The following is a 24162-nucleotide window of genomic DNA, read 5'->3' on the forward strand; positions in this document are numbered from 1 at the left end:
GTTTGTCTGTTACTAATTTCACATGCTATTGTGGAGCTTTTCTCCCTGGGCCTCTGCTGAAAAAGGGCTTTTGCTCAGTTGGACAGTCCTGGTCAACAAATGTCAATTAAATAAATAAACAAATAAATATTGTTGAGTTTATTTTTTCATTTATTTGTTTAGAATAAGCATTTACCGTTTCTTGTTTGTAGTGTTATTTGCTAGTGCGGTGGTAGAAGTGGTTGATTAGTATTCTGTTTTTCTTGTGTCTATTATTTTAATGTTAGCTGTTATCAAAACATATCCTATAAAAACAGCACTTCATAAACAAAAAAAAAATCCAAGGGTAAAGATTACACCTATTCAAAAAAAAAATCCGCAGAGTTACTGCTTTCATCTCAAAAACTAGAGAACTAATCAGACTACAGAGAAAAAACATAATTTGTATATATTGTATTTTAAAACAGGAGTAAGCAGGCATGTCATTTCATCAATTTAATGTACCACTCCCCTTTTCTTTAAATGTACTTTAAAGTTTTCCATGTCAGTAAAACCTGGTGAGGTACAAGCATCCAGCTTTACCTGTCACCAATATTCTCTCCATTCCAGCAGTTCATCCTCTGTGTCTTTGCAATAGGGAGAACTTGTTTGTTACAAAACACAGACTTAAAAATCGACATTCATGCATTTAGTAGGGTGTTTAAATTGGTCTATATTACAAGGTCAAAAAGACCGGAGATCGAACATCTGAAACATTGAAAATGCTGTACCTCGAAATCGCTCTTGTGTGGGGTCCCCACTAATTATATATACCAACTCCGAGATCAGACTACAGTGAGGAAAGGGCAATTTTTCCAATCTTCACTGTACCGTGATCTCACAAAAAACACATTGATTAATGGCATTTCTAATGTTAAAGCCATTTGATCTCCAGCTTGTTCGAGTTTGTGATAGGAACCCATTTAAATAATCCCTTAGTGCTGTCCCTAGATATAAATGCATATAAATACTCATAAGTACATTTAAATAAGTTTCTGGAAGTGCTGTCAATGTAAAAACCTTGACACTTTAAACAAATGCCAGCATAAATAATATTTTCAGAATTTATTGTAAATCCCCAGGTTTTACCAGGCTATGGAGTGGTGATTCATCACTGGGACAAAGCAGAAATTCCCTAAGACTCCAAGAGCAGAATAAGTTATTTCTTACATTTATTTCATTGAATTGTATTTCTTAATGCTTATAATTGTGCTATACAGCTAATCTACTACATTTTGCGCTGTTATACAGCTTTTTGTACTGTTTCACTGCATTTGTGTACTGTTTATACTGTTTTAACTGTATTTTTCATTACTCATGTTTATTACTGTAATTGCACTTTTACTGAATTACTTAAGTGTAAACTGCTTTTTCATACTGAGAGTTGCATTTTCTGTTTGTGAGTGCTCTATCTGTGCTTTTCTGTGCATTTTTTGTGAGGTTTCTGTGTTCTAGTCAGGTAGCATAGTCTGGATAGAGGCCTGCTGTTATCCAGGTTTGGTTGTTTTGTTTGTTGAGTTTCCTGTGTTTCTGGCAGACATCTTCTGCTGAACACAGAGCTAATTGGAGGAGGGGCACTGACAACAACCCTGATCTGTGATATATAACAAGTATCCTGTTTTTTTTTTTTTTTTGCTTATTTTTACTAGTTGTTGCTTTTTCTAGATATTTATAGCACTTTTTATTGTCTGCTGCATACGTTTTACTGTATTTTATTGCTAAAAACTAATCTGCATTGTTGTACTAAAATTGTCTGCCTTATAGGGCCTGATAAATAAGGTTTTTACTGCCACACTGTTTGCAAATCTTTTCTAACTAGCTTTACTTGTGTGTAAGGTAGTAACTGGAAATTTTCTCCATTTGTTAAACATCCATTTGTTCAGATTTCCTGCCGAGGAGTGTATCCTACAACTGATTTGTTTGCAGTTAAAAGTGTTCTCTATAGTCTCCTTGCTCCTTTATCTGTTTAAAACTTTCATTTAGTGGCTCACTGCTGTTTTTCTTCTGTGATAAACATTTTTGTAGTGTTTTCTGCCTAAATTAGTGCAGCTAGTAGCTGTAATAGTTTCCCATCCTCCCTACCTATTAGTGTCTTGTTCTTATACCTGGTGGCTTTGCAGTTGCCTACCCCTACTGTAAATTTGATCTGGGACACTCTTCCCAGTCTAGTGTCATTAGTTCATTCTGTCTAATACAGAGAGAACATTTGAGAAGGCCAACCCACTTAGGTTCTTAACCTTGAACTATCTTCTGTTCCTTCTTTCTCCTTTTCCACTTTACTAAAAAAAAAAACGTTGCTAGAATCTCCTTGTGTTTTGACTGAGTGTGCTTCTCAGCTGATAAGTATATTTTTGGCACATTTTAACTGTTCAGAGTTGAATAAAACAATAATTGAATTCAATTCAGAATACAGTTTGAATAAATTGTATTTATTTAAACTGTATTTGCTTTAATATTGCTACACACTCGTGTGCTAGCTTGCATTGCACTTGAATTGTTTTTAGTGCTGTTTTAGCTGCTTTTCTGTAAAAAAACTGCTAAGCTTGTTTCCTGCCTTTCCTGTAATTAGTCTAGTCCAGATACAGATTTGCTATATCCAGGACTATTTGTAAGCTTCTGAGTTCCCCAAGCCTTTCTGTGTTGGAGAGAAACTTTCTAGCTTATCAGTGGGAGTGGTAAGCACTAGGTAGCCTATCTACCACAAGAGGAGTGATTTCTGGCCCAGAAATTATAGTTTATTGGCCGTTTGGGCAGCTTTTCCATCTCTTTCTGGTTTAAAAGCCTGCATTTGCGCTTTTCCCGCCTTTCCTGTAACTAGTCTAGTCCAGATACAGATTTGCTGTATCCAGGATGGTATGTATGCTTCTGAGCCGCCCAAAGCTTTCTGTGTTGGAGGGAAGCCTTCTAGCTTATCCGTGGGAGTGGTAAGCACTAGATAGCCTATGTACCACAAGAGGAGTGGTTTCTGGCCCAGAAATTTTAGTTTATTGTCCGTTTAGACAGTTTATGCATCTCTTTCAACTTTCTGGTTTAAAAGCCCACATTTGCACTTGTTTCCCACCATTCCTGTAACTGGTCTAGCCCAGATACAGATTTTCTGTATCCAGGACTGTTTGTAAGCTTCTGAGCAGTGCCAAAGTCTGCTCTTCAAATTTTCCTTCAGCTCTGTTAGTTCTCTCCTCTCCTAAACTTTTATTAGCTTATTAGTCTAGCACTTTAAAAGACTTCTTGTAGCAATTATTGTAGCACACGAAAGCGCTACCAGCACTAAACATTCTACAAGGAAACAGATCCAGTACTTATTATTAATGCCCACCCCTCCAGGCATATCTAAAGGTCAGTTCCCTGTGCTGTTTCCTATTAACCTGGTGAGCTTGGGCATCCTGAGGCAATGTAGCAACTGCCTCATGTACACTGACAACCCTCTCCTCTTACCTCCCAACACTCAGACTTGCGAGAGCTACACTTATATATCCAAATTGAAAGCCACGCGCTCTCCAGACACGACTGGAATAGCTGCTCAAGAGGAGAATGTCAACACTTGCACCACACCACATGGAACACATAGCCCTCCAGAACACACACCAGCACTGCCTTCACATAAAAACACAAACCACACACCCACCTTCACGGAGGCTCTCAATAAAAATCTACCCAAACAACAGAGACCTCCAAGGCAAAATGCACTTGATCACCACAACACAACACTAATCATGAGACACATAACACTCCTAAACAGTGTGTCACTCAACCAAAGCCTCTAAGGCAAAACAGCATGCCCAACACACTAGTCATAAGTAACTCAATAGTGAGGTACACTGATGTCCCACTCACTAGGTTGAATAAGGAGAAAGTAACAGTCAGCTGCCTATCAGGTGCCAGGATCCACCGCATAATGCATGCACTCAGGTTCCTCAACAACAGGTAGAAATGTGACTCTGTCATTGTACATGTGGGTTTGAATGACCTGAGACATACTTCCCTGAACTACATGAAAAGAGACATGGAGGAGCTCTCAGATTATGTAGCCCAGGTGGGTATGAACCTAGCCCTGAGCAGCATCCTACCATCACCCAGAATGCTACCACAATGCAAGCAGAAAATGATTGATTTAAGCAATTGGCTAAGTTTCTCGTGTCATTCTAAGGGGATCCAGTATCTGTCTGCCTGGGATGACATGATTGACAGACCTCGATGCTTTGCCAGAGATGGCCTGCATCTGTCACCCCTGGGCTTCCAGATACTGGCCAAGGCTCTTCTTGCCACCCCTTTAGTGCCTTTTTTAGGCGATGTTCCAAAGACCAAATTACCGCCGTAACAGCTAAACAAATGCAATCTGAGGGCCATGCTGCTCAACATTAGAAGTCTAAATCTCAAAATGCACTTGATTGAAGCACTCCTTAAAATGGAAAACATCGACATTTGTGCTGTAACAGAGACCTGGTTAAAGGCAGCAGAAAGCACCCCTGCACTACCAGGCTATAACTCATTCCACACCTTTCGGCCCCAGAACTTGAACCAAAGCTCCAGAGCCGGTGGTGTTTTCCATATTCATAAAGGGTGCGCACACATCCAGACTGGTAGCCTAACATAAAGCATCAGAGATACTTCTGGTGTAGCTAACACTGGGTAAGACAACGATTCAGGTCATAGCCTGCTATAGGTCCCCAGCCATGTCCCAAGACTTACACTCCATGTTCCTTAACACCCTGGAGAATATTAGGGCCCAACCTAACACTCTCCTACTGGGTGACTTCAATTACCCCTCCATTAACTTGGAAAGCTACTCATGTACCAATGTACTTACCCAATGTTTCCTGGAATTCATTAATTCCAATGCCCTGGACCAGCTCCTTTTTACCCCCACTAGAGGTAGCAACATCCTTGACCTGGTCATTACTAACATGGGCAACTGTTGCACTACACCAATAGTCAACTCCTCCCTGGTTAGATCCAACCACAAACTAATCACCTTGGAAATCCATATCCCTCCAACCCACCTCCACCCACCCCCCCGCAAAGGTAACTACCATGAAAAACATTTCCAAAGCTAACTTTGAGCTCCTAAAATCAGAGATGGGTAACTTCACGGCACCCATGTAAATGGAGAATAGTTGCATGACCACCAATTCATACACCAATGCACTGTACAAACACGTACACAAATGCATGGATCTCGCCATACCCAATAGAACCAAGATGCTCTCCTCCAAAAAAAGGAAGCTAAACTGGTGGTCCCCTACCATAAACAAACTCTGCAACAGAATGAGGAAACTGATGTGGAATAAGGTGAAGTCCCAAGACTGGAAAAACTCCCTTATCAGCCTCAACAAAAAGTTGAGATCCCTCATCAAATCCTCTAAAGCTAGCTATGAAAACAGAATTGCAGTACAGTAAAGACAACCACAAGGCATTCTATAGTTATGTAAAGAATCTCCACAGCAATACAAAAATTTGCACTGAGCTACTGCGATATTGCCAATATACTGACCAACAGATTCAATGCCAACTTTACCACTCCCCCCCCCCTCCAAAGGACCAACCACAATACCAGTAGATTGACAGGCACCCAGTATTACTTCTGCACAGGTTAAAACAGCACTGTCCAAGGCCAACAAAACAGCTACTATGGGACCTGACAATATCCCTGGCTGTGTTCTACATGAACTACAGAGTGAACTGGCACCTTACCTGTGTGCCCTGTTCAGTCACAGCCTCAGCTCAGGCTTTCTCCCTACCAAATGGTGCACTGCTACAGTCATCCCTCTCCACAGGGGAGGAGTGACTATAGACCCTGGGAACTATTGCCCCATTAGCCTGACAAGTCTGATATGCAAAGCTATGGAATGCATCATCATGGACCTAATAAACAAGGATATAGGGAATCTCCAAACTCTGGATCCCACACAGTTTGGTTTTGTGAAGGGTAGATCATGCCTGCTCAACCTGGTCGACTTCTTTGAGTCAGTCACCAGAGCTGTGGATGAAGGCAAGGTGGTTTATACAGCCTACCTTGATCTGGCAAAGGCCTTTGATACCATTCCCCAGTCAGGAATAATAGAAAAACTCACTAAGCTAGGCATCAGCCCATATATCACTAGGTGGCTTGCAAACTGGCTCACAGATAAAACCCGCAGTGTGAAAGTAGCTGACTCCAAGTCAGATTGCCGACCAGTCACGAGTGGAGTCCCACAGGGTTCAGTCCTGGGTCCTCTTCTGTTTGGTATCTACTTCTCTGAAGTCCAGGCCAACACGAAGGGACTCTGGCTGACAAAGTTCACAGACGATTGCAAGTTGGGAGCTATTATTAACTCCCCAAGTGATGTTGACATCCTACAGAAAGGCCTCACTGAGACCAACGACTGGTGTCAGAACCATGGCCTTAAGCTCAATGCCAAAAAATGTCATCATCCTGTTTGGGAAAAACCCAGTTCCCATGAATTACCACATCAATGGTAGTCCACTAAACACAGAAGGCGTTATAAGAGATCTGGGAACACAAGTTGACAGCAACCTCTCTTTTGACCACCACATTGCCACTGTGGTCAGAAAGTCCTTCTGTGTGGCACATCTCATTACTAAGGGTTTTGCATCCAGGAAGAGAGAGGTCATTGTCACCCTCTACTCTTCCCTCATTAGGCCAGTCATTGAGTACAATGCCCCATTTGGCATGTACCTCACTAGATACCTGCAACAACATGAGAGGCCGCAAAAGTACCTCACAAAGAAGATTCTAGGCCTTAAACACTTGTCCTATATGGACATACTCAAAATACTCCAACTATTCTTTGTCTCATATCGCCTACTTAGAGGCAATCTCTGCTTGACTTATAAAGCCATGTCTAACCCAGCTCTGTTAGAAATGCTACGTCTAAAGAAATCCCAATCCCGCCGCACTACACAAAGTGGTGCCTCAGCATCACACAGAGACCTCAACCTCATTACCGCAATCAGCAGAACATGCTGGAGAGACAGGTTAATAACCCAGAGACTGCCCATGCTATGGAATAGACTTCCCATACATGTCAAACAGAGCACCTCACTGACCCTCTTTAAGAGAAATCTTGATGAGTGGATGGGAAATAGAAAATTCACCCTGGGGATCACTCCAGTGGATGTACTCGACAGCGGCACTGGGAACTAAGGTTGGGTGGCACGATGCCAGGGTAATCCTATGGGCTAGACTTGTAAAGACTCCAGGGCCATTAGCCTAGTACACACCTATGAAGCTATGAACCTGTAATTAACCAAATGAACATCAGAAAAAGCCTGTTAATAAAGAAATTCAGTAATTGCAATTTTTGTAAGCTAACATTTTACCATTAGAGGACGCCAACACATATTTCTTTCTAACAAATCTTTGAAATTCTTTTTCTTTATTGAAAATAAATGAGGGTTTGTCCCCAACCACTAGCAGAGAACATTTTAAATATTTGCCAATTATTATGTATAATTATTTTATTGTTGCTTACATCCATTGCTAAATTTTTATCATTACATCTACAAGTCATACTCTCATTAATATATAAACCGTTTTGTAATATATATACAGGATTGATATTTGTTTCATTGTACTGTCTTAAGCATCAAGTAGCTCCCTATCAATTGCTCAGGGTAGCATCTGCAGTAAACGTTTTGCCTTACAAAGTCCAAGTCTAAATGATAAGCCTGAGCTTTTTGGTCGAACAACTACCGTAATCATCTGAACTTTTATAATATTTCTTTTTAACCACAGTGGATACGTTAAGTATTCCACTTTGCATGATTCACACGTCAGACTACCCCTATGCCTCACCTGAAGCCTTGTGTGCAGAATGTTGGTAATTGGGTCATTTCTTAATATACAGAAAAGATAGCCAACAAACCAGACATTGCATGGAAGACGTAACTGCAACCTACTTATTTGGGGTGAAGAACTGGACGTAACAACTTGATTAGGAAAACTGCAGGATCCCAGTGAAAAGTAGGAGCTTCTCATTGCTTTTATAGTAATTAACAGTCTTAGATGCTCTACCTTATGTGAGGTGCAGCTGGTCATGGGAGCTCTTGTCTGTTGTACTAGCCAGTAATAGACCCAGCTGCATGCTAAGGACAATACTTCCATCACTGTTTTAGTGCAAAATCTTAGTGTTTAGTAAATGGCTCAAAATGTGGTACAGTAGATGGAAATTTAATGTTTAACCACCTGAAAGAAGCAATGTGAGCCCCCTCCCCAGACTGGCTTGTACTTGATTGGATGAATCTCTTCTCCAGGAGAGTTCACACACTTGAATGGGATATTTACTATTCATGTTCATTCTTTTTTTTTAGATTGAGACCAAATTACTGTAGACCTGAGGTAACTGGAAAGTAAAGATGATGATACGGCATGTGAATGTCAGAAGTCTGAGTAAGAGTGTATAGCCCTGAAGGAGTCTTTTTCCCTTTGGCTACTGAAATCTACCCTGTCACAAAAACCTATTTGTAGAACATATCTGCTATTCAATAGTTTGGGGATACAATGCCTCTCACAGAACTATAGTGGGGTCAGTGAACTGTCTCCATCTTCATAAATGATCTCAGATAATAGCTATAACCTTCACAAACAGGGATAGAATTTGTCCACATTACAATTGATATTTATAATGAATATATCAGCTTTATGGACTGATTTGCCCTTCTACTTTGATTCCAGATGAACAAAAGGACTGTCTAAGTAAAGTGAAGTACATAAGCATAGCTGATAAAATATTACTATTGTAGTAATGTTATAGGAAATATCCCCTATATACTCTGGTCAAACTACTGTTCAAATAGTTTGTTCACTTAAATATTAGCAGAGTTCATTAATAAAAAAATAACCTAGAGTAAATGGTAAAGAACTTTTCTGGTGAACAGGATAGCTAACTGACTGGAGGGGAAGAGTTTTGTTTATATTATGAACAGTTACCAGAGGATGTCTTGGTTAGTTTCAGGGCTGTTCAAGGATCCATTTTGATCCCTATAATTGGTGTATTTATTACTAAATTTCTTAATTATGAATCTGTATGGGTGATTAAATTTGCCGACGATATCAAGATTTGCAAGAGTATTTGGACACGTTTGAAAGGATTACCTCTAATGGTATGAGGTTTAATGCAAACATGTACAGTTACACATTTTGGCATGAGAAATCTAGCAGATACTGATAGCAAGATTCTGGGTGTGTTGGGTGAGCATGCATTAGGTTTTGGCAAACATAATAGCAATGATTTAAAGAGGTACGATGAGTTAATGAAGAATGTTTTGTTAAGCATCTCGATTAGAGATACTATAGGGTTATCTATAAATAAATTGGTAATTAGACCCATCTTTTAGTGTTGTGCTAGTTTTTGTATGTATAACATATCCCATCTTAAGAGACTTGAGAAAGTTCAATGTACTTTTAACAAACAGATAGCTGGATTAAAACATCTTAACTGTCAGGAAAGATTTAAGGAGCTGATACTATTTCAGTGGGTTAGAGATATTTGAGAGGGACTTGATATTGGTTTTTAAATGTCATAAAAATGAGGTCCTGGCCACAACTCTGGGAATAGACTTTACCTGTCATTCAAGTAACACTATAAATAATTCATTATCGGTGTCACTACTTTTTTTTTTTAAATACAGAGCAGGCAAGTTGTGAGAAACTATTCAGATGCACATATGACAGACAGACAAAGTGATTACTTTTGAAAGAATTATTGACAAATAGTTTGATAATAGTGTATATGACCTTGACTTTAATAGTAGCAAACTCTTAAATGACCAGCAATTTAGGATTTGAGTGTAATAGCAGTACATTGAACATTGGTGCAGTAATATTTTATGCATTCTACTTACTAACATGGGGAGAGGGCTTCCTTTTCTTTCCCAGAAGTTACTTCCTCTATCAAGTTAGGTTGTGTCACTTGTTTTCAATCTCAGCTGAAAAAGTTACAACTACTAACAGTCTGTATCTGGCGATCACTCATATGATAATTATGATAACGTTCATTCCACACCAGGCAGTTATTGCTGGATTTTATTTAGCATAAATACAAAAACAGCAATTGAGGAAGATGTTGGATTGTATCATATGATGAATGTGAACAACCAGTTTCATTTTAGTAAGTACAAATATACTGGGAAATTCTAATTCAAATCATTTGGTGGATGTATAAAAGTCAACAAATTCTGCAGCAGAAAAAAAAAACATATAACCTATAAGAAAAAAATCTCCACAACTACTCAAAGTTGATTAAATGCAGCAAAGAGAGCCCTGAAAAGCATTTTCAAAATGTCAAAAATAAATGATGAAACAAACTGAGTTATCAAAGTCATTGGAGGATATCAGTGCATGTATGTGTGCTTGTCTGTAGGGACATAAGGCTGAATGACTCTGTGTGTGTCTATATGTGTGAGTTTGTCTTCCTGAGTGGTTGCACTATGGGGTTTAGGTAGGAAATCAAGTCTGGATGTGCATGTGTGTGTGGTGTTTGTGTCTGCCTGGTCACTGTACTGTAGATGGGGGGTGGGGATGATGCTGAAACTGTCAATACGAGTATGTGAGGTTGGACCATGCATGTGGGTGTTTAGGTGAGTCTTTCCATGTGTTTGAGCAGATGGGGGGACTTGTTTGTGGAAGAGTGGATGTAGATGCTTGCTTGGGAATGTCAGCCTGTGTGTGTGTGTGTGTGTGAGTGTGTGTGTGTGTGTGTGTGTGTATGTATTTGTATGTGTGTGTATGTGTGTGTATGTGTGTGCATGTGTGTGTATGTGCTTGTGTGTATGTGTGTGCATGTAGTGGGGTGACTTTGCTAAGGTGATGCTTGGGCTGCTAGGGAGAACACAAATGGGGTCAGGTCTGACAGAGCAGTGTTTGATTCAGAGGTCTTTCTCATTGCAGCCACATCATGCCTCTGAACTGGAATTGTCTTCCATTGCACTTATTGGCCAACCTGCACTGGGAAATTAATAGAGTTGGAGAGAAATAATTTGAATCCCAGAGCAGGACATTTTAAAAATTTCTGTGAAGAACTATTGGTAAACTTGAATAAAAGAAGTTTTGGATTTCCATAGAGGATACCAAAATGAAGTTTTCTGAGAAGTGATTCAGTCAAAACCACCATATGTGCCTCCTATACAGAATCAAAGAGGACAGGTATCAGTGACACAATTTGATAATAAGTTTGAAAAATGATTTGCTGAGGTTGCAACCTTTAATATTGCTTTTGAATCAATAAAAGGCATTTAAAATAAATTGAAAATTCTGACTACACATAAACAACTAGAGCATGTGGCAGAGGTACTCCTTTATTTGTGTACAAGAGGGTCCTTAATTTAAAGAATCTTTTTGAGGTGAAACCTGACTTTGAAGTTAAGGAGGCCTGTCTTTTAAACAAAACCAAAGGGACACACACTTGTGGCTGCTGCAGCCAGTTAAGATCCATCACCAATAGTCCCCATTATTTGAGTCTACATAACAGGCTTATTTCTGAACATCATTTCAATTTCATTTGTACATTTTCAGTTTTTCTTTTCACTCTTTGCTACCACTGCCTGTCAACCATATGCCCCCTCCTGGACATTTGGCTTATTTGTTCCCCTTCACCAGGGTGAGGATTGACTGGGTAGGGGTGTCATTGAGAGAGTTATTAGGGGTGGTTCAGTGTTTTTTCTTCTTTTGTCGTGGCCGTTCCCATAAACACCCAGCTGCAGAGTTTGGGGGGGGTATGTGAAGGGCTGTCTGCACTGGTCACTCCTCACTTCCACAATGGATGTTGCCAGCAAATGGCCCTGCCCTTTCCCCTCAAGCACAGGAAGTGGTTCCTTGGTCTCTACCAGACAAATCTTGCTTAACCACGTGCTACCTGACTACCCACTGCCCCCCCAAAGAGATGAGTAGACAATGCCACTACTGTCCCCTTTCTTCCCCCCACCTCGGTTCTTCACTGTTGGGTCCACTAATCGAACCTTTGTCACCTGAGTCTCAGTAAGGGCTCTACCCCTTTGTGCCACAGAGTCAGGCTACAGCGTTAATATTTACTGTATATGTATGGACATGCTAACCTAATGTATTAGTTGATGAGTTTTAAAACCAAAAAGCCATTAAAATGCATTTACCCACACGTAAGTCTGTGTGTTAAAAACGAGTACAATGCTTCAAATTTTACTTTGCGGAAAGACATTTTCGTTCATTGTTTAGTTGCCTACTTTATCCTAATCAGCAATGGTAATATTATAAAGTGGTTTTCAGTCATCAGATATTCACTGGATGAATGAATGAATGTCACAAAAATACAGCAGTAGTACCCTGTTTAATCTCTTCATCTCACATAACAATAGGCCATAACTAGGCAACCAAGGTCCTGTTGCTGTGTAAATACTTCCATTCATTATCATTTATTTATTCATATTTTTTTGTGATTATAGCAGTGAGATTGGAATTGTAGCATGGCACATCAGTAACAAATTGAAGTATATTACAATCTTAAGTATATACACTGCAATCTCCAAGGATTTTTTTTTTGTCTTAAGGGTACCTTTTACACTGGTATCTGTGGGCAGTGGCATTTTTTTGCTTATATATGAGTATATATAATGGTATATAGCTGAAAATACAATCTGCTGCACTTTCTATATAGTAAAGACCAATGGAAGAGAAGCAAATCAAATGTATGAATGTAATTATGCTTTGAAAACAAGAAATGACAGAGTATGCTCTATTTATGTACGTAAAGAGTTGTACAAGTTTTAAAAAGTTAATTTTCTATGTGATTGAAAAGGTTACACTGGACTTTTGTGGTGACGCTTGGAAAATGCATTAGAATTTAGAAAATTTTACTGTTAAACATTATTAAATGCAACCAGTTCACCCGGGCTGTTCATTTTAAAAGTATGTGTTTAAAAGTAAAGTTTTAAAACACTAATCTTAAGAAACATTTTATTTTTGTTAGTTTTTCACCTTTCTTACGTAAACTGTAATCATTTTACTTGGATATTTAATATTGCATTTGTTTTCAGTGTTGTCTTTAACTGACTGGCTACAGATGTCATGTAATCTGTCTAAGATGTATTTTTCATATTTTGTACCAGTTTGATGCATTTCTACAGCATTAGAACAAAAAGTGCTCCTGGGTTAATAATGTTGTGTTACTTTACTTTTGCAGTAAAAGTTTTTGTTTCATTTACCTACTTCTGCATTATTGGTGCTCTGGACCAGTTTTTTTTTTCTTTTGAAACCCTGGTGTTGGGAACAGTCGAAGTTGGTAGAGTTTCCAGTTTTCACTGGTTACTGTCATCTGAATGGGTTTCGGTGAATGGCAGGTAATCTGCTGTGATACTAAAAAGTTATCATGTATACTCATGATTGTATTCACCAGGCTGTGCCTAAACTTGGTTACTTGTGATCTGTGTACTACCCTGACATACCTCTCAGCTTCTATGATTTAGGCATACTGCTATTTATTTATTTGTATTTATTTATTTATTTATTTTACATTTGTTGACTGGGATAGTCCAACTGGATGTATGTCCATTTTCAGCGGAGGCCCGGGGAGAAAAGCTCCACTTTTAACACAACTACACTAATACAATTGCATAGATAATACAATAGATAGATAATTCAACTATAATAGAACTGAAGTGACAAAAGAAAACTGGTACATCCTTTCACAGGGTTTAAACCATACAAACCAAACACTGTAGATAAAAACACATACCACAAGCTTAAGGTTTAACATGGGTATAAGCAGGCATCTCTGAACATTAAAATATAACTCAGTTGCTCAGTAGAAAGACTGGCTTAATAGTAATCAAAGGAGTAGAGAAATATTAAGTTGTAGGGTAGGGTTACTCAGAGTTTAGGCAGGGACAGAGCCAGTGTGATTTAAAGTATTGTTTGAGGCCTTTTTTAAATATGGGTAGTGAAGATTCTTGGGTTAGAACTGCAGGGAGTTGGTTCCAAATTTTACCAAATGAGTTAGTAAATAGAGAATCCCCTGCTGTGCTGTTGGATTTTGTGGTTAGGACCAATAATTTATTTGAGGATCTAAGTGGTCTGAGGGCATTATGTGTGCTTATTACATTCTATAGAGCCAGGGTATTATCAGGCTGGTTGAGTACTTTGTATGCTACTATAGGTTGGTTGTATTGTAGAAAGGATGGAAGTTCTAGCCAGTCGAGTTGAACTAGGTTATTGCAATGGTGGGTTTTATAAGCCATACCAGTGGCAAATCTAGCTATATGATAGTATCAGGAGGATAGTTTGTTGAGGTTGGATTTAGAAAGGTTGGTAAATACTGGAGAGGCATAAAGGAGAGATGAGAGAAGATGGATACATGCTATAGCAACCCTAGCAAAAGGGGTAAGGAAAGGTTTGAGCTTGTAAAGGGAGCCAAGTTTTTTGTTAATGGACTTAATAGTGTCGTCAATGTGCACATCAAATTTGAGGTGGTTGACTATCAGTACTACTAGTAGCTTAGTTTGGTCATCTGGGGAGATAATGGTCCCATTGTTGGACTTAATAGTGAAGAATGGATGCATGGACCTATGGTTAGGGGAGAAAAGTAGTAGCTTGATTTTATTAGGCTTCAGAAGTAGCCGGTGGTTAGTTAGCCAGTTTTCAATCCTATTAAAGGTGTTCTGGGTTAGGGAAAGGAGATCTGTTTAAGAGGTGGCTGAGCAGAATAAGATTGAATCGTCTGCGTATTGGATACAGTGTGCTGTTGGGATGGTGGTATGAAGGTCATTTATGAAGATAGAGAAGAGGAGGGGTCCTAGTATGGAGCCTTGAGGGACACGTAAGGTAATTGGGAGATGAGATGACAGCTTATCCTGCCATAGGACAGCTATGATTTTGGCCTTCAGATTTAGCCTTGTGTCTACTAGATATACAATTTTTTCCCATAAAGTCATACTTCCTTATAGATATGTACTTTGATAAATGAATTAAATAACCTTATACAAAGGTTCTCCATCATTAGCTATACAGGGTAGAGCATATGACTATGTTCTGTTGTTAAAAAAAGAAAATGCTCTTCTTTCTAACCCCCTGCTATGATTTTTAACAGCCACTGCTTAATTCTCAGAGGTTGAGAGGTGTGTGCTTCAGTAAACAACCAGGTAAATAAATAAGTACATTATAATCTGTTGTTTCAAAACACTTTGCACATATTGATAAGAATGTCTCCTGTATGAAAATCATTGCCCCTGTTTAGTAGACTAGTCTATTACTGAGAACAGGACTGTTAAGGTATTATATTCTTCTTTGAAACCATGGTGTTCCCTTGACAGTACACCATTAGGGTTATCAGCTTTTCAGTTATCCAAAGTGGACTTTTTTTTATGGATTTTGCAGCACAAACCACACCAGCAGGTGGTCCAAAAGAATTTCTTTGGTAAAATAAAAGCTTAGTGTTGTAGTGTTTGTATTGTTTATGCTGTTAAACATTTAGGTATTTTGGATATAAAATTGTTTTATGTCACTATTTATGAAAACATAGAAAATTATTTTTTAGCCTAAAATCTCATGGTATTTGCCATTTTTCTTTTTTTGAAGGACACAACTTCTAAAGTAGGGACTGTCCTGCACAAAGAGGGGTGGGTAGTAGCCCTCTGTCATATTAGTCTTTAAAGAAAGGTTAACCTGGTTTGGCATCACATAGTTATTGTAGTTATTTATGATTTATTTGTGTTTCATTACCCAGATGGTTTGACTAGGCAGAATAAGACCCCTTTTCAGCAGAGGCCCAGGGAGAAAAGCTCCACAAAGTTACACATTCTAATAATAAAAGAAAAATGTAGACAATGTAGAAAAAATATAGAAAAATAGGACTTGTGGATGTGACTAGAAAAAAGATATAGTAGAGAGCTCTGACAGACTACATTTTTTTAACAATTGTAAGAATTGTCACCTCAACATTTTTAGAGAGTGTGGAAATATCCTAAAAGTAAAGGAAAGTATTTATTCACACACACACACACACACACACACACACACACACACACACACACACACACACACACACACACACACACACACACACACACACACACACACACACACACACACACATATGCATAAAGAGAGATGCAAATATAATATATATATCTATATATATATATATATATATATATATATATATATATATACACGCACACACATACACTCACAGTAGATATAAAAAGTTTACACACCCCTGTTAAAATGCCAGTTTTTATGATATAAAAAACAAGACCACAATAAATCATTTCAAAACTTTCCCCACCTTTAATGAAACCTATAACCTGTACAATTCAATTGAAAAACAAACAAATCCGTTAGGGGAAAAAAATATAAAAAATAAAAAAAAGTACAATAAGCTGATTGCATAAGTGTGCATACCCTTGAACTAGTACTTTGTTGAAGTACCTTTTGATTTAATTCTAGATCACAGAGCGAGAACTGAAGCCAGGGGGCGCCAACATTCCAGTTACAGAGAAGAACAAGAAGGAGTATATTGAGAAAATGGTGAAGTGGAGAATTGAGAGAGGAGTTGTACAGCAGACGGAGAGTCTAGTACGGGGCTTCTATGAGGTAATATGTTCTTGTACCTTTTTCTCCTTTTCAGACATTTTGTTTTCTAATCTTGTACTAGATTGGTTGGGATGTGTTGTGCTGAATTTTTAAACTGCACAGTCTGTAAACTATCATCTACATTTTTTCTGTTATAAATATCATTTTAACAAAAAAAAATTATTACAGCTTGTGACGCCCCTGCACTGGCCCAGTAATTATGGAGCCTCAGTCCTCACTACTAGCACCAGTGAGGGATGTACACATTGGGAGGATGACAAGTACACACACAGTAAAGTACAGTTTCCCATAAGGGCACATAGAGATCACAGTCAGTCTGGGGCTAGTTTCTCCCTCTTTCTCCAGATCCCCAATAAGACTCCCCACTGGCACAGCTATAGGGTTAACATCTCAGCCAAGTTGCCAAGCTAAGACCTCCAGCACCCTCTGTGTCCATCCAGTGCTTCGTGTCACTGTCCAAGTAGCTGACACACACACACACACACACACACACACACACACACACACACACTTTGAGATTTGATTGATGTGCAAACACAAAAACACACACCTGGGAACGGCTGGCACAGGTTTACTAGCTATGCCCCCATGTTCTTTGTGTTTCACTGTTGCAGTCATTACATTTGGGTAATCTGCTCGCAGGTTGCCCTCAGTCAGCCTGATTAACAAAGTCTTGGGTCCTGCGTCGGTTGCTGTCCCTTCTTCCATGACATCAGGTCGTCAGGGGTATAAAACATGCAGCCGAAGCCATTACATCAGTCTTTCTTGCCGTACGGTACCCGAAGGAGAAGCAGTTCGCAAGTGCCGGTCGGCCGACTCCTAAAATTTTTGTTTTCGAGTTTCAGAACCGAAGTCTTCAACTAAAAGCTAAGTGCCCCGTTGGGGAAACTTTTTCTTGCTCCTTTCCGATGTCAGTAAAAGTTAATAATTGCATTACTTGTGGAAAGCAAATACATCATAAAGATTTTCATTTGTACTGTATTCCTTGCCTAGGCCCTGACCATGACGTACCTTGCTGTTGGTTTTATGCTTTATTTAATCTTCGCACTATCCGTCGTCGATATATTTTTGCCTCTAAATATTGTGGTTCTCGGTTTAATTATCCAGAAATGTTGTCGGTTAGCATCCAACTTCCAGGATTCCAAAAACACGCAAAGATAAAGACAGGCCGCCGAGGTCCAAAACTGCCAACGATGCTTCTCCTAAGCCAGTCGCCAGTTCGCCGCTACTCAGTGAGGCACATTCACAGCCCCTGATACCCGTTACTTCTGATTCGCAGGCCTCTACTGAGACCCATTCGGAGTCCGGTATGCCGCGAGATACTACAACTATGGAACCCGCGGATACCTCTACCTTGGATGGGTCCGGAGCCACTGTGCAGGCACCGGTTTCTGAGGGTGTATTCAGGCCTACGGACTTGCATATTAAATCGACACCTCCTTCATTATTAAGGCCTAAATCTCGATCCATGTCTAAAAAAACGATGCCCAGGCCACATGCTCAGGCCTCTATGCCTAAAAAACAAATGATACAAATGGCTGAAGATCTAATAACTCTAATCAGGGGTAGCCAAACCCCCACCCCCCCACCCAAGAGGCCTAGGGCTGAGCCTGATTATGAATCTTCTGATCAGGATTCTGTTTTTTTCTGACTCTTCTGATGACCTGGATTTGTCCTTACCTACTTATGAGGATTCTGATGCGGAGAACTCTATTCCCTCTGCTTCCCCTCCTGAGGATTTTTCTTTTGGGAAACCTTACATACTCTTAAGGGAGCATTTTCACTGGGAAAGCCAGGAATTTTCTGATTCAAAAAAGAGGCTTAGGGATTTCCTTCTCCTACCTCAGCATAGGCCTTTAGCTATTCCTCCTGTACTAGTCATTGTTGATGATGCTTTTCTCAGAATCCAGTTTGGCCCCTGATTCCCTGCCTCCTGCTCCCAGTAAACCTGACAGATACTACAGGGTCCCTGAGTCCCACAAGTTCCTTTTCAAAAATCCTACTGCAGATCCAGAGACTATTTCACAGGTGCACAAGGGCATTGAGGCTTCTACTGCTAAAAATCCTACCCCTTTTGATAGAGACTTCAAGGCGCTAGATAGATGGGGTAAAAAGGTTTATACTTCAGCAACCTTGGCAATTAGAGCTTTAAACTGCCAAGTTCATATATTAAAATATCAGCAACATGTTATTGGACTGCTTAAACTGAAAATGATGTTGATTCCTGAGTGTGTGGAAAATAAATACTTACAGAATTTAATGCATTCTGCTGAACAAGTTGGAAAACATACTTTGCAATGTGGTTTTGTTTCCTTAGAGGCCTCTTGCAGGGCTGCTGTTACTGTGTCTGTGCTTAGAAGGCATGCCTGGTTTAAGGAGCAATCTTTGCCTGATCATGTTAAAGCTAAATTGTTGGATGCTCCTTTACATCAGGACCGTCTGTTTGGCAACAAGGCTGAAGAAGTTCTTAAAAAGATGGAAGATAAAGCTAAATCTATGCAAACTGTTAAATATTTTTTACAAGTTCAGCCTCCTAGATTTAGTAGCCACTGGCCTTCTAAGAATTGGTCCTTTCCAGCCCCTTCCAGGTCTTCTCAAGCCAAACCCAGACACAGCAAAAGCCCCAGGTTTCAGTCCCAGGGGACTCACAGAACTAAGCAGTGGGGCCTCTACTTCCAAGTCTGGGAATAAAAAGACACCCTTCTATGGTAAAATGTATCAATGACTTCCTTTTAAAATTTCCAAGCACTTATCAACTGAATCCCTTTGGTGAGAAAGATTGTTCTTCATGAAAAGAACTGTGAACTCATTACCCAGGACAAATGGGTTTTAACTGTAGTGTCCCAGGGATACAGATTTTACTTCCACACATTGCCAACTCCAAGTGGGTGGCCGGATCTACCCCCAAATCAGTGGGCAGAGGCTCAAAAACAAGTATTTTCTCGCTAAGCGTGGGGGCTATTCAACTGGTACCAGAAGAGGAAAAGGGACAAGGTTTCTACTCCAGACTTTTCCTGGTACCCAGAAAAGACAAATCATGGCTTCCTATCCTGGACCTGTCTACTCTAAACACCTTTCAGGAGATTCCAAAATTCAAGATGCTGACTCTTCACCAATTACTTCCTATGCTAGGCAAAGACACCTGGTTGGCAACACTAGATTTAAAAGAATCATACCTGCACATCCCAATCAGGGAATCTTGCAGAAGATACCTACACTTCAAAGCAGGCTACACACACTATCAGTTCTCTGCACTGCCCTTTGGCTTATCTACTGCACCCAGGGTATTTACAAAGTGCCTAGCTCCAGTTATTGCATTCTGCAGGCAAAGAAGTATTCAAATATACCCATACCTGAACGATTGTCTAATTCAGGCAGAAAGCCAGGACATACTTTTGAATCATCTGGCATTTGTAAAAAGGGTTATAACTTGCCTGGGGTACACCATAAATGAAAAGAAATCACAACTGGTACCCTGTCAACAAATTACATTCCTGGGAGCAAGCTTGACTACAGCTTCCCAGATGGCTTACCTCACGCCAGAAAAGCAAATTCATTTGACAATCTACTTCAAACAAGTGGCCACAAAAACTCTGCTATCTGCAAGACAAATACTGCAAGCCTTGGGGTTCATGGCCTCCTGCATTCTTCTAATTTCATATGCAAGACTGCATATGAGGAAACTACAGTGGTATCTAAAAAGCCTATGGAGTCAACATTCTCACAGCCTAGAAACAATGATTCCTATCATACCTTGCCTACACCTAGAGTTCCTTTGGTGGGCAGAGGCCTGCCACCAAAACAAGGGACTTCCTTTCACACCACCCCCTGCCGCCCAAACCCTAACAACAGATGCATCAGACTATGCATGGGGGGCTCACCTGGCAGGGAAGTACATTCAGAGCAAATGGAACCCAAGTCAAATGCACCTGCATATCAATCAAAAAGAAATGTTAGCTGCACAGAATGCTCTGACAGCCTTCAAGGACTACATTCTTCCAGGACAACTAATGGTAAAGACGGACAACACCATGGTTATGTGGTACATAAACAAGCAGGGGGGTGGGTACACATTCTTACCCCCCTCTGCAGGCTAGCCATGGCATTGTGGAACACAGCCTTGAGCTACCAAGTGCACCTACAAGCTCAATTCCTGCCAGGAAAATTAAATACACTGGCAGATGGACTAAGCAGAAACTTCATGGACCCACATGAGTGGAAATTGGAACCAAGGATTTTCAACAAGTTGACAAGCGAATGGGGAAGCACAGATATAGACCTGTTTGCCTGCCCCCAGAACTACCAATTGGACCAATTTTGCACAAGGACTCCCCACAAACAAGCCTGGAAAGTGGATGCTCTGTTTTTCAGCTGGAAAAAACTATTAGTCTATGCCTTCCCCCCGCTGCCTCTGCTCTCCAAAGTACTACTAAAAGTCAAACGGAACAAGCCAAGGATGATTTTGATTACTCGGCACCTGCCTCAGACTCCTTCCCTGCTGCCTCAGCAGAAGTACCAGATTCTGCACCCTCAGCTTCCAACACTGAACCTTGCAACCTGGCTAATTACTTAAACTCTCTCTTACCATCCCTCAGCAAACCTGTGATGGATGTCATCTTAGAAGCAAGGAGGCCTAATACTAGAAAATCTTATGCTGAAAAATGGAAAAGATTATGTGCCTGGAACCAATCTCAGGGGATGAGCACAGCAGCGCCCAATTTACCTCAGATTTTACAATACTTAACTGAGATGCTTCACAAGGGCCTGTCTTTTTCCTCCATTAAAATCCACTCCTCAGCCATTTCAGCTCATTATAACACAGAATCTCCCCTCTTCTCTCATCCACTGCTCAAGCAGTACCTCAGAAGGGCCACAAATTTGAGACCACCCAGGAGAGCTCCAACCCCAGCCTGGGACCTTAACTTTGCATTGGAGAAACTCACTCTACCTCCTTTCGAGCCAGCTGCTACTGCAGACTTAGAATTTATTTTTTGGAAAGCAGCTTTCCTTTTAGCAATCACTTCAGCTAGAAGGGTATCTGAATTACAGGCCCTTATGGCAGTGGAGTCTTTCATCATATTTCATGCGAACAGGGTGTCACTCAGAACCAATCCATCCTTCATGCCCAAGGTGGTATCCAGTGTGGCTCTTAATCAGTCCATTCATTTGCCAACCTTCTTCCCCAATCCACAGAACAAAGGGGAACGGATTCTGCATTCCTTGGATGTGCACAGACAACTTAGATTCTACTTGGACAGGACTAAACCTCAAAGAAAATCTGAACAACTGCTGGTAGCATTTGCTGCAGGGGCAGAGGGGAAGGCTATTTCAAAACAAGCCATTTCTAAATGGATAAGCCATTGCATTCGTTTCTGCTATAAGCACCATGGAAAACCTATCCCCCAGGAGATCAGACCTCACTCCACCAGGGCTGCATCTACTTTTACAGCCTTTCCAAGAGGTGTTCCCACCAGGGACATCCTAGAAGCGGCTGCCTGGAGTTCTGTACGTACTTTCACCAAGCATTATCATTTGCCAATTTTCTCTAAATTCAGAGCTGGTTTTGCCACTGCAGTCTTGCAGGGCCTTATAGTTGGCCCTAATGGTATCTAAACTCCTCCTCCCAACCATATCTTTGGGAATCTACCCAAATGTAATGACTGCAACAGTGAAACACGAAGAACATAGTACAGTTATGTACACTTACCATAAATGTAGATGTTCGAGTGTATTCACTGTTGCAGTCCCAGTTACCCTCCCTCCTTCCCTCTAACTTCTTTTGGCTATACCTCTACTTTACTTTGCTATGCTTAAAAGCCTTTTTGGTGTATTTGCTTTTTTGTTGGAGGTATACCTTTGTATTTTTATGTTTAATTGATCCCCATTAGGGAGGCATCTGACATCTGGGGCAAGAAAAACTGATGTAATGGCGTCGGCTGCATGTTTTATACCCCTGACGACCTGACATCATGGAAGAAGAGACAGCAATCAATGCAGGACCCAAGACTTTGTTAGGCTGACTGAGGGCAACCTGCAAGCAGATTGCCCAAATGAAATGACTGCAACAGTGAATACACTCAAACATCTATATTTATGGTAAGTGTACACAACTGTACTTTCTGCCCAGACTATAAGGTAGTGCCAGCTGCCACCAGCCACCCTTACTTATCAGCTACTATAAGGCCCTTACCTGCCTCCTACCTAGCAGTTCTACCTTGTAGTTAAGATCACTGACCTTCCTTACCACCTTGTAGGGTCCCTCCCAAGCTGCCTGCAGCTTGTTGTGTCTGATAGGAATGAGAACCATTACCTGCTGCTCTAGAGTATACTTTCTAGCTTGAGCATTCCTGTCATACCAGACCCTTTTCTACTTTTGGGCTTCTGCCAGGTTCTCCTGGGCCAAGCCCATGAGTTCCTTGAGCCTTGTCCTGAGGTTTAGGACATATGCCACAACAGACTCCTTCTGGGATTCACCAGTAAAAAGCCTCCCCAGTCATAGAATAAAGACACTTCTTTAATAAGCAATCATTCCAGTTTCTCATATTTTGTTGCCAGTTGGGCATATATCTGAGGATGATATATTCTTTGTCAACAAATTTTCTCCTTTTTCTGGGACCCTAAAATCCCTTGTATATAGATTTTGGCCTATCATCAAACAAGATGATGAGGTGCGGGGGCTTTTTACTGGTAGGGTTGTTTTTCACACAGCAGATTTTTCAGTTTAAAAGAGCTAATCAATTCAAAGGCCATCAATAGAGTCATACATAATGATAGATTAGTGGGCACTTTTTGGTGCAGAAGATGTAAGGCATATCACAAGGTTAAGAACATTTTGGGGAGCTTTATCAATGGGAAAAGATTCAGGGCCCTAGGATCTTATAATTGCAGTAGCAGTGGGGTTGTTTATGCCATCGGATGTAGTTGTCAACCCATTAAGTGGTATATTGGACAGTCCAAAAGAATGGTTAAGAAAAGAATCATGGAGCATCAATGGGATGTTAGACATGGGACGCTCAACAATCCTGTGGCCCAACATTTCAATTCTGTTCATAATGGAAGTACAAGGGATTTATTTTGTAGTGTATTAATTAAGCCTTATGTAAAACAAGGTGTTGATCATGCACATACCCTTTTAAGAATAGAAACTAGATGTATTATTAATTACAGAACCTTATGGCCAAATGGTCTTAATATGGAACTTGATTTACATATGTAAAACCAATTTTGATATCAGTTTTTTTAGCATTATTTGAAATTTAGATAATGCTTTAGTTATATATATTTTTTTATATAGTGCATAACATGCTTTATTTTTTGGTATATATTGCTGGAAACAATTTGCAAACATAAATGTTTACACTGGTCCTCGAGGGGACCTTGCACGTGGTGTCATATTTAGTAAGTTCTAGTATTTAAAGTGCATATTTTTAGGATTTTTTTTATATGTATGTATTTCTAACACAGTGCAATGAGACGTTGACAATTTGTATGTTAGAGTTTAGCAGCAGTTCAGTTAGCTGATAATGAGGGTGTTAATGTTCAGATGTATTTTTGTCACCACGACTCACCCATTGGCTAATTGTTTT

The 24162-nt window shown here is 40.1% G+C and overlaps 1 protein-coding gene across 2 annotated transcripts in view; it reads left to right on the forward strand.

Moving 5' to 3' along the window:
• HECW2 (HECT, C2 and WW domain containing E3 ubiquitin protein ligase 2) overlaps nt 1-24162 on the forward strand; it is a 2117141-nt gene that overhangs the window by 1804525 nt on the left and 288454 nt on the right. For both annotated transcript variants that reach the window (XM_044060621.1, XM_044060622.1), the window contains one exon: nt 16430-16576. In XM_044060621.1, the coding sequence (XP_043916556.1) occupies nt 16430-16576 (147 nt within the window). The remainder of the gene's footprint in view (nt 1-16429; nt 16577-24162) is intronic.

Source organism: Protopterus annectens, chromosome 2.part0 (assembly GCF_019279795.1).
Source record: "Protopterus annectens isolate FY-2018-M chromosome 2.part0, PAN1.0, whole genome shotgun sequence".
Lineage (NCBI taxonomy): Eukaryota > Metazoa > Chordata > Ceratodontiformes > Protopteridae > Protopterus > Protopterus annectens.